General features: G+C 36.8%; 1 protein-coding gene across 2 annotated transcripts in view; it reads right to left on the reverse strand.

Annotated features, from left to right (window-relative positions):
• Positions 1-3,460: 3,460 nt before the first annotated feature.
• Positions 3,461-12,346, reverse strand: part of GNPTAB (N-acetylglucosamine-1-phosphate transferase subunits alpha and beta) — a 43,766-nt gene continuing 34,880 nt past the window's right edge. The window contains exons 17-22 of one of the 2 annotated variants that reach the window (XM_082782157.1): positions 11,361-11,446; positions 9,444-9,542; positions 7,277-7,444; positions 5,971-6,061; positions 5,341-5,398; positions 3,461-4,849 (exon numbers count right to left, since the gene is read on the reverse strand). In XM_082782157.1, the coding sequence (XP_082638283.1) occupies positions 5,351-5,398; positions 5,971-6,061; positions 7,277-7,444; positions 9,444-9,542; positions 11,361-11,446 (492 nt within the window). In that variant the 3' untranslated portion in view covers positions 3,461-4,849; positions 5,341-5,350. The remainder of the gene's footprint in view (positions 4,850-5,340; positions 5,399-5,970; positions 6,062-7,276; positions 7,445-9,443; positions 9,543-11,360; positions 11,447-12,346) is intronic. The other variant, XM_082782156.1, reaches the window with a different exon arrangement.

Consider the following 12,346-nt stretch of genomic DNA (forward strand, 5'->3'; position numbering starts at 1 on the left):
TTCCCACAGGAAGATGAATGTGTTTTCATATTTACATTGATTTGTTTGTTATTTACACCCCTGTAACAATCTCCACCTGTAAGGGCAAGAAGCAGTCAAACTGTTTTATTTTTGAGGTATGTCACAGGATTAACCATCAGTGTGCTTTTAAGAACAGGGTCAAAAATAGCAGGGCTAGTGGGATCATACTTTCGTATGTTGAAAAGTAAACTATGCTCTTAAGAAAGTGCTCTTAAGGTGCCTGTCTGCTCAGTTTCCATGTTTATTTTACGTTTTATCAGATTTGATACCAGATTCCCAAAGAGCTACACTAATATCTTGTCCTACAAAATACATAAGTGATAAAAGATGAAAAACAATCTGGTTCTATAACCCATGCTATGCTAGACAGACAAATAAACACACACATGTAGTTTTTAAAAAATCCTGGTCAATTTTCACTTTCTGAATTAGCTTTATTATTAGCCATTACACCTCTTTATGTGTTTCTGATGTAGCTTGCATATTTGTGTTTCTACAAATACACTTTAAAAAAAACACACTTTAATATCACTTATTTTTATATAGTTATGTGTATTATTTTACAAGTATTTATGGAGTAGGTATTTATTTAGAAGGAAAAGAGAATAATTGTAGCCATTAAATGCGAGAATGATAAAAGCAAGCCTTTTCCTTAGCACTTCATCAAGAGATACACCAAGGTAACAGAAAATAGCAGGATACAGTATCCTTACTGCAGTATTTCTTCTCTTATCTTCCCCTGATAGGAGGTACAAAGCCTTTCAATATAAATTTAAAATGACATATAATTTTAAAAATCCTTAAATCCTTAGTTTTAAAAACACATCTGATTGTGCTGCCAAAGAAAAATACATATATATAAAATCCCTCTTCAACTTTAAACTGCATGAAAATATACTTACTAACACATATTTTATCTTGCATACCAACATGTACTTCACTGAAAAGTCAGTGTGCAAAGCACAAACTCCCCAATTCCTCTAGAAACCTTAAAACAGCCTTGCAACCCCACACAGCTTTCGCCCATCTTGTGTAGCTCCTTGCTTTAGCTGATGCAAATATTCCCAAACCACAGATGCAGATTGAACCTTCTTTTTCAGAGGAACTCACCTCCTTATTTCTCCCTGCACAAAAAGACCTGAAAAAAGTATTAGTTGAGTGAGTCTCACGTGTGGGGCATTTTACCAGGTGAACCCACCTGCTTCCACCACAGCCTTGGTGCCCTGCGAGGAAACCACAGTGGCCTCAAAGGCTGAGGGGCACGATGGTGTCCCAGCCCCGGTCGTTACTCCCCACCTCACCACCTTTCCCCATCGCCATCCCCGTGCCACTGACAGGTCCCTTTCCAGCTCACTCCACCTCACGCAGCGGGGACCCCTTCCCACTCCCATCTGCCTCACAAGGAGGGGACCCCCGGCGGCAGGGGTCACCTCACGCCCTCCCTCGCTCCCTCAGGCGAGCAGGCAGCCTGCTGAGCCTCGACCCCTCGCCCCCGGGGCCACAGCCCCCCCGTTATCCCCTCGCGGCCCCTCACGCTCCCTCCCCGGGCCGATGGCGGCGGCTGCTGAGGCGCGGCCCCACCTCAGCGCCCCCTCCCCCACCCCACTCACCAGAAAAGGGCGGGAAAAATGGGCGGGAATGGGCAGACGGCCGGGGCGCGGCCATGGCTGCTGAGGCGGCGCTGAAGGAGGTGGGAGGCGGCCCAGCTCCGGCCGCTTTTCCTTTGGTTAAAAACTGCTTCCAGCTCCCCCTCGGGCAACAAAATGCCCACTAAACATTTTGTTGTGACATTTTGTTGTGGTGTATATAGGCCAGGGTATGACGGCTTAGGAGGATTTTTCAGTAAGTCAATCCAAACGGGCAGTAGTTCTCTAGCCAACTTAATTCAACGAATTACATGCTTTGTTTCAGATTTTTTTCTACTGTTCTCACATGATCTTCTGTCCTCCTAAGTGATTTATTTTGTTCTTTACTTACCAAATATAAATAAAAAATCCTAGAAATATTTTAAGTTTGTCTCATCCTTACCCTCAGCAACTTCAGAAGTCTTACCTGTTGGCATTTCCATAACTGAGTTTAAGCTTTTTCCAATATTGTACTTACACTGTGCCTGGCTGGAGCGGAGTTAACTTTCTTCACAGCAGCCTGGATGATGTTGTACTCCATGACTGCTGACTGAAACAGCACTGGTAACACATGGTAGATTCAACTGTGCAGAACCCAGGCATCCTGTTACCCTCTGTGTCCCCACAGCAAGGAGACACAGCAGACCTGAAGAGTTATCCCGTGCCCTGTAACATCGTGCTCTGAAATAAAAGCTGGGGGTATAGTCTCTCCAACACAGATGATCCTCAGAGTGGCTGGGGCTGCCTGTGGGAGTTGGTGAGCAAACCCTTTCAGCTGGGTTTTTTGTTCCTTAAGAAACACACACCCTTCGCTTATTACTGTCTTTTTCTTGACCCACAAGTGTTTCTTTCTTTGACTCTTCCAATCCTCTCCCCCATTCCTGCTGGAGGGAGAGCAAGCATCTGGGTGAGCAATTTATTGCTAGCCCATTGGAATCCTGTTCACCTGTTATCTTGCCTTGCTTGCTTGTTTTCTTTTTACATCTAACGTGCTCACAAATGTTAGCTGTGATTTTCAGTGGATACTTGTCAGAAAGTTAATCCAACATCTTTTGGACATTTTCGCTTTAGTTAAATGAAATGCTGTATCTCTACTTTCAAATTTTGCTTAAACAAAAAGGCCTTGCCTGACCTATGTATGCAAACTGTTTTATTTGTACATCACTTCATCAAGAAGACTGCCTTAAAATTTCAACCCTTTTTCTCCCAATTAATTTGATTAGAATGGCAAATATTAAAAAAAAAATAAATCCTAATAAAACTTGAAAAAGTGAAAGTATCAAAGCTTTCTTGTATTTCTTGAAAGTTCTCGTTTTTTCCTAGTCTGAAGTAGAATCACAGAATCACCTAGATTAGAAAAGTCCTTCAAGATCACTAAGTCCAACCATCAATCTGACATACATCTACATCACTAAACTACGTCCCCTTAGTGCTGTGCCCACATTTCTTAAGTACCTCCAGGGATAGCGACTCCACTTCTCTGGGCAGTCCAGTTCAATGCTTAAGCACCCTCTCAATAAAGAAGTTCTTTCTAAAGTGCAGTCTAAACCTCCCCTGACACAACTTGAGGCCATTTCCTCACATCCTATCACTTGTTACCTGAGAAAATAGACTGACACCCGCCTTGCTGCAGCCTCCTTTCAGGTAATTGTAGAGTGATGAGGTCTCCCCTCTGCCTCCTCTACCTCCAGACTAAATAACCCCTTCAAAACACTTGTTTTCCAGTCCCTTGGCCAGCTGTGAATTAAACTACATATTTATATGTTTCAGCATTATATATAATGTTATATATCTTGCTAGCAATGTACAAGCGTGATTGCATCTTTACAATGCTCAAAAATTTGATTCTACTTTGAGAATCCACTCATGCATCAAATATTATTAAAATTATTACTTACGGACATTTAAGAAAATAAGAACTTGTAACGCAGGGCTTTATAAGCATTAATGGCTAATTTATCAAAATGAGTGAATTTGTCTACTTTAAAACAGAAACAGACAAACCTTTTACCATATTTTAGTTGATTTCAAAGCAAACAAGTATCTTACAATACATATGCACATACATTTTGTACATCTGATTACAAAAAAAACACTAATGCATTCTTTGAATACTGCTAGTACAATGAAGATATGCCACTGAAAATTTGTGCTTGAAAACGTACAGTATCTTTTCCCACATAAAATCATACTAGTCTGATGTCTCAAGACAAATACAGGGCCAAATCCCATGAAATTTAAAAACACCAAAGCTTCATTTGTCAGTATAAATTTTGTTTTCTGAAGTGAAACATTTCTCCCACACATTGCTACATTAAAACAGTTAACCATTCATTTAGAGAGGCACTTTTGCTTTTATATTTACAATGCTTGTAAAATATTATACCTTAATCACTTCCATTTGATTAAAACCCTCTCTTTGTAATCAAGAAACAGCATCATTGTATTCTTTGGAATATAATACACCAGATAAGATATAAAGTAACTTCAAAATAATAATTAATTGTTCTGATATTGTATATTTTAATTAGATTGCATTTATTCCAAATCCCAATTAAATACTACAAATAACGTTGTGAATTGTCACTGTGCTTTAAAGAATGCCAACATCATTAAGGGTAGACTAAAGGTAAATGACAAGTTACATAATTCCCTTCGTTTTCCCATAGGGCTAAAAAAAAAAAAAAAAAAAAAAAAAAAGCAGCAATGACAGAAATTTGCAAAATGTTTCGGAATGCAAGATCAAGTACCTGTTGAGCTCATCCCAAACAACTTTGCCTTCTAACATTATATCTAGTTGGCAACATACACTGCAATAAATGCAGCTACATTCTTTAGGTAACCCTTTTTATAAAAAAGGATAACATGGCCATGAACTAATGTTTGTAAAGTAAGATCAGTTGAAATCTGCCTATGCAGGTTTCCTGCAATGTTTGTTTTGCTTCCTGTCACAGCTCCAGCAGCTTGTATATCACAGAGTACTGCAGAGATCATAACTGTAGATGCATGATTTTTTTTCTTCATATCACCTTCGTTAAATATCAAACCATAAAAAGACACTTATGAAAGAGATTTTGAATGCTTATCACATCTTGAGGTAGACTGATCTCCAAAATAAAGCTCTTCTACACTTTTATTCGTTCATGACCATCTTCCTTTTGGATCCTTCTCCTTGGAAAAATCTTTCGTTTAAGTGCAATTAGCTGAGAAGAGGAAAGAAAATACAATATTTAGTTCTCTGCTGGGCTAGAGGTGTGCAGCTGGTCAGCCTTTCATCCTAGAAACCATAGAAACTGTACCGTCCATGGTAATTCAGTCATTACTGTCCATTCTTTTTTTTTCCCCCACTGCACAGAAAGTTATTCAAAAGCATCTATTAGGCATAGGCACTTGCACTGTACTTCTCAATAACCAGAATACAAGCAGAAAGTGAGAGATACGGTATACCTATATTCTGATTATTTTAAAGTTAATTTGTGTATGTAATATAAAACCAGGCTACATTCTGTTTCTGAAAGGTCAATGCAAAGCTGGCAGTATTTACATACCTAGCTGTCCTACTGAGCTGAATACTCCCTTTCAAAATAAAATTACTATGCAGGGGGAGTTTTTAATGTATGCAGAAGGCTGAAAATTAAGGGAAAGTTTCATGCAAAAAGTTACAGGCGGAGGAAAAAAAATGTCAAAAGCCAACCTTTTAAGAATTACACCCTCTTCATCAGACCACGGAAAGGGTTACTTAAGGCCCCAACCTGCAAAGAATTACCCATATGATTTGTTCAATTGGCTCCCTCCATGTTTAGCAGGATTAATCATGTTTAAGAAAATGATTTTATGCTTGCAGAATGGGAGTTTTTTCTTTGTGTCTGATTCAAAGCATTTTGAATTCAATAGGAGTCCTCATTGTTACTTAGGAATTAGATTTGGATTAGGCACCTACAATACCTTACTCAGAACTAGAGTGGTGATACTACTCAAGTTTTCTTCCTATCGGCTTACTTGCACTATTGACAACGTGTGTTAATAGACCAAGATTTTCAGAAAATTACTGATTGCGAAGTTCCAAATTTAGCACATTTATGATGTTTTTGACCATCGCAAAACAGCTGACAAGGGAACACAATTCTCCTCCCCCCAGGTACGACTATTTTCCATGAATGTCGACATGACAACTTAAAAATTGAAGCAACCTAATCAGTAGTCATGTATCATCCTTATTTCTTTTATGAAGGAAAAACCCTAGCTATTCCATTAAAAATACATTTTATATTATCTTGAAGGTACAGCGGTGTATTAGATGTTAAAGATTTGATAAAATTTTTACCTGTTCAGCAAAAAATGAGATGACTGTAAATACAATAAGTGTTACTAGAACGCAGTGGGTCCAGAATTTGAGCTTGTCTCTGTATGCCCTCCTGCAGAAAGATGGAAACAGAAAGACAATTGCATATATTCTAAATCAGATATAAACTTTAAATACTTTCCATGAAATAGACAAAGAAAATAAATATGGTTATTTCTCTCTTAACTTGTGTTATAAAAAGCAAAACATTTACTGTATACGGCTCAAGTTCTGCATATCCTTTGCTTTTAGTATTATCTTGAACCTACTGTTAGCCTTGAGCTATTATGGGTGTTGGTTATGTTGGAACCAATGCAAAAACCAAAATTGAACACCATACAAGAAAAAGGTGGAAAACTCATATGAAGCTAAAAATGGATTTCCACCAGCACTTCAGCAGGCTTTAAACCAATCTGGTAGAAATCTGCTTTGACCACAAACAAGTCAAAATACAGTGTTCTTGTGAAGCTAACAACATCCTGGTGGTTGTCCTCAAAAACAGAGACAATGATATGTCTACAGCTCCAGCCCAAGTTTCTACAGCTAACTGCTGAAGTCAGTTTGCAGGGCTTGTAGCACTACAGTCGCACCCATTCTTCTCACCTACAACCCTTCTGATTCCTTCTACAGGTCCCCTAATATTTTCTCTTCTGTCATGAACAGCTGTTTCCCATAGTTTGCTGATCAGGAACAGAATTACTGTCTTGTCTCATTTTTATCACTATACCTTCCAACCTTTTGCTTGTATTCTATAATCAACTTTCCCAATTTCTAAGTTAAAATATTATTTATAGAATGGGAAGAGGTAAACTCACATGGAAATTTCACACATTATGTAAAAATGTGAAAGAAGTACATGTATCTTCTCTGATAATTATCCAGCTGATTATTTCTGCCAACATTTCTCACTACAGTCACTTAGTGAGAAGTGGTACCACCAAAATTTATATTGCCTCTTTGCAATACACTTTCCAAATATTACTTAAATAAATAAATAAAAAAGCCAGAAGCCCTGATTGCTCTTATTAAAAAAAAATAAATAATAATTTAAAAACCTACACCTTTTTATTTGAAATAAGTTACAGACAATCAATGAAATGTTAGACTCAGAAAAACAGGAAAACACTAATCCTGCTAACATTAATTTTTAATCCATTTAAATCTTTCCATATCATCTTCATCTGTAACTCCTTCATGACAATATTGGGAAAAAAGGGCTTGTATCACTATGTCCCATAATTACATGCCAGTACAATAGAATAACTTGAAGAGAACCTGTGTAGCATACCATTCTTGGAGCTCATGCATGTGAAGGAAACGATTTCGATATTCTCTTGGCAGTTCAAATTGGGAAGGTATAGGAAACATTGATTCATAAAAATCCCTAAGCACTGCTTTCACCGTCTGTGCATCCTTGTGATTGTGATCAATATTGTCATTTAGGCAAACGAATTTTCTAGAAAAGAAAAATGCGTTGTTAGCGTATTTCCTTTAATAAAACGAAGAACGCAAACAGAAACCTTTTAAACAAAATTTATAAGAGTACCCTTTTAAAACCAAATTGATACATTTGATACTGTTAACTACATTCTTTATTATTGCATTATTTTAAGTTAATTTGATTTCAATTCAGGGGGCACCAAGGCTGACAGTGAATCAACACCTCTGAGGAATGCAGTAACAAGCTATGGGTCTCTCTCTTCTATTCACATATAACGCTGCCATCTAACGGGCACTAACATGCATCATCCCCAAACCTACCACTAGATATAGACAGAAAATTAGAAGGCTGGGATTATGATTTCAATAAGAGCTTTGTAGTTTTAAATAAGTTATCATGAGTAAAGTACCTTAAATAATAAACTGTAGAAGGTAGATATAATAATATTAACAATTAAGTATATGTTCTATATTCTTCAGAGAAACTTATCATAAAAAACATTAGAAGACTGTACAGAAGACAAAGTTTTGTCCCTAGGCTTTAAGTTATTGTGAACACAACACAAAACGGGCATATCACAGACCTAAATCTGAACTCATATAATAAGCCAAAATACAGACAACAAGAACCTGGTAGTGTTTATATGGAAATCACTGTGACAAAATAAATAGGTTCCAAATAATGCTTCTTGGAGAGTTATTTCTCTCAAAAGAAACTCACAAGTATTTACATTACTGAAAATTACTGAAACTAAACCAGCAGTTAGTATGCTAAACTGCTATGTCCCCTTGACTACTCTGAGTGCTTGCTGACAAAAATTCCCTTTCCCACATATGGACAGGGTTATGTGCTTTATTTATATTGTGAGATACGAGACCTTTACATTTTCCCCAGAGGGTGAAATAATATCTGATGACATATGCCTTGTAATTGCTAACCTTTGTAAAGAAGTGGTTCTGGTCAGCTGCATTCTCTATAGCATGGTGTGCCCTTTCAAAGAGCAGAGCAAAGTTCAGGCTTCCTCCATGAAACTGGAAATGAGTAGAACTCTGCAGCACAAGAATTTGCCTACAGAGGGCATTACCGCTGTTCCTCAAACTGTAATGAATCTGGCACAATTGGTAACCCTGCTTTAGGCAATTACACGCAGGGAACAGTCATTCATTCAAATTGCCATATCTGAGAAAAACCAAATATGCCTCCCATCTTCAAAGAATAGCCGGCTGTATCTATGCTATCAAGTAGCTATGCTATGCAGAGCATCTGGTTATGGCAACCAGATGTCTATGCTATACGTGTTTGGAGGGTTTACTCTGGACTATCCCTGCCTGGTTCCTGTGAACTGGCAGCTCATTAGCCACAGGAATGCAGTAGCTGCACTAGACCCGAGTCTGCTCTCAGAATCGGGTATCCACGTGCTTCTCCACTGCAATGTAAAGAAACAAGAGGACTAACCTCTAGCTTTGGATCATTTCTCATCAAATATAAACAAACAAACAAACAAACAAACCTCTTGTGACATTGTAACAGAGCACAAAATCATAGTGGATATGCAAAACAGATTTTGCAATAAAATCGTCCATGCTTAAGTGTTATTTTTATAATAACACTTTAAACATATTTAAACATACATATAAACACATAAATAATTTAAACATAAAGCAGATCAAAATTTTCACTCCTTCAATATAAATTTGCCTGCAGCATAAACTATATAAACTCTAGAATTACAAAAATGAAAGCCTCAGAAATAGTTGAAGTTTTTCAATACAACTTCAAAGGTTCTAGACATATAAAAATGTAATAGAAAACAACTGGATAACCCCCAGCATAAAAGAGAAAACAGCCACTTCTGTTAAATAGAAAACAACGAGAAGTATTTTGATTAGAATTGATCTTGCTCTGTAACACAGCATAGAAATACACTGCAATAAATGACTTACAATACACAAACAGTTGAAGCAGAAAATGAAAACAAATCCCAAAACGTCATACAAATCGAGAAACAGGATACCTGGGATTTTTTCGTATGTCATCCAGCTGACCAACTACATGAGACACATTTGTGCGAATCATTTTGAAGGCAATTTCCTCTTCTCCCATGATTTCAAACCTTATTGTAAAAAAAAAAATATTATCTATACATTACTAAAGCAGCCTCTAGTCAGGTTCAATAAGTATTATTATTTGAAGAACTTATTTCTAATCTGACTGTCCAAAACATTAGAATTTGACTTCTATCAATGTGTTTACATTTTTCAGCTAATGCTCTTGCACAGAGTCACTTTCCAATAGATTTATTAGTAGCCTATTCTAGACTGAACAATTTTAATACACACTTAATAACCAAATTGTTTTGGCATAGTAATAAAGTTTTGGGAATAATAATGAATCTGAAGGTAGACCTTATGCTACATTTCCGTATTTTTTTTATTTTAAATTTACTACTGTAATTTAAAATTACACTACAGACAAGAAAAAATACATTATTTTCCAATCACTGGCCCCAGAAAAAACCTTCAAGTTACAAAAGCGTATATAAAACTACAATCTTAAATACAAATGCAAGCCTTCCTCACCCACCTACCTACTCATTACCCAGCTTACAGACAAAACAATGAGCTGTATATGACATGCAGAAATATTGCATCTCTGAACGATGTCCCCAGTGTGGAAAAGCACTTGCCCCCGTTTAGCAGTCTTACTAGAGGTACCATACTTATTTTTCATGTGGAGGTGTACATGCACCTACCGCATCTTAATGTTCATACAAGAAAATATACTGCCTGTTTGTGAAGTCTCATGTGAGAAAGAATTCTACCTATAAAGCTCACCACATTAATAATGCAATTATTTAATATTAAAGCTTAAGAACCACATGTACCTTAAGCTGATTTATATCATTAAGCACAGCAAATCCTTACCCCTGCCTCAACATTATTCAATCTCATTTGTTGTGTCAGCTTTGCAGTTTCATTGTAAACTCTCCTGGGAAGGGAATTATTTATAAAGCATACAGCACAGCTTGAGGTACTGTGAATGCGTGTGTAACAGTGCCCCAAAGCTGCCCTAAGCGATATCTGTAACTTTCCTTCATCCTACAGAACTGCTTGACTTTGTAATCACTCCTGGGGCAAAGCCACACGCTTCAGAGAAGCCCTACCACTCTGCCCATTCAACACCGCTGGTGAGGCAGTGGGCAGGACACAGCTGTCAGCTCCATGCCAGCAAACAGCCTCAGCATCACTTCATTGGTTTGCTGTTTTCAGAGAGCACAGATCTGCCTGAACCTACGTCTCAGGAAGATCTGCTCAAATACGATTATTCAAACAAACCTAAGTCAAGTCATGGTTTGTTCTGCTCTTTCCAAAAGGGGACGGGAACCATTTTGTTTTAACCGTCCCAACCTGTCACTTCTCTACCTTGCAAGAAAAATGCAAGGCAGTTAGAGATAAAATGCTTTCCTTTTTTTTTTTTTTTTTTTTTTTAAATAAGAACAACAACAAAAAACACACAAAAATCTAAACCACTTCTGTAGAGGAAACAAGGACAAAGAAGATTTACAACTTAAAATTTCTAAGTATGAGAAACTTTTTCCACCCTTCTATGCTGCTCTAACTGCCCTCACTAAATGTATATACTTGATTAATATAGTTATTATTATAGGTTGTTATAGCTGTCTAAAGATAGTCCAGCTTCTTACTGTTGTACTACAGAGTTGGGATCTGGCCCAAGGTTTAGCATGGAAATCTTTAGCCTACTAAAGCTATGGAAAAAAAATCCCACAATCTTACACAATGAAAGAGACGTGAATAGTTAGCAGTGTGCTTCTTCAGTTCCGCTGTTAAACCTTAGACGGTACCTTAAAATAAAGATTCACAAATCTTCCTATTGTTCTATGAAAGTTGCTTTTCACAGGACTGTAACATACCTATATTTGTTTTTGTCCTTGTATGCCTTACGAATTCTGTCAGTCACAGGTTTGCAATTAGTTACTAGGTTTTTAGTTACTGGAGGCTGGAAAAAAACATTGTTTAGAATATAATTTAATAAAGAATAGAATCTGTTATAACAGAATACACTGTAGAAAATTTATACCACAGCTATGGAGACCTGTGTATTGCTTTCATTCCAGGAGAGTAAAACATATTGTTTCTTCATTATCTTTTGACATAAACAATACTTACACAAACCAATAATGAAAAATATATGAAAAATACACTTTTTTGGCAAAAGTATTGCAACTTCTAGATTTCATCCTCAATACAATATTCAGAAATTGTAGCTCATTTGACAGCTGTTTTAACATTCTTCTGGTGGAAGTCACCACTAACATGGAGTATGCCAGGCATACTCCACAGAACAGATGATACACATTAGCCTTATTTATATTATTAACCTATGTTGAAACAATTCTGGGAAATAAAAATCCATGTTCTCAAGGGATATTTCTATGGTACTAGATTCAGTCCTATAAATTTGTCTGTTGCAGACAACAGGAAGAAAAATTGTGTTTGTGTTTAGCACAGAGGTCTAATTTTGTGACTATATGAACTGATTTGAACTGATAAAATTAGTATATTAGACATTAGTGCTTAAATGAATAATATTTTATTAACTCAACAAGAAGATTTAATCTGACATCGTTCCCAGAGACTTATTTTTAACCCTGTCCTAAAACAAATTCACAGCAACCATCCTTTATTAATACTCCTTAAAGTTTTCACTTCAGAGAATTTTGTAGCTGAATTCAGAGTCATAAAGAGGTAAAATGAAGTAAGGTTGTACTGGATGTAATGTCCTCAGATTTTACAAAATTTCAAAATCCACACTTTAATTTTTTTCAAATCAGACTGTCAGAATGATTTTACATAGAGTTTTGCTGAAACGTAGACTTAGGGGCAAGATAGGTGTCCA

Source organism: Aythya marila (genome assembly GCF_965140915.1).
Source record: "Aythya marila genome assembly, chromosome: 1".
Classification (NCBI taxonomy): domain Eukaryota; kingdom Metazoa; phylum Chordata; class Aves; order Anseriformes; family Anatidae; genus Aythya; species Aythya marila.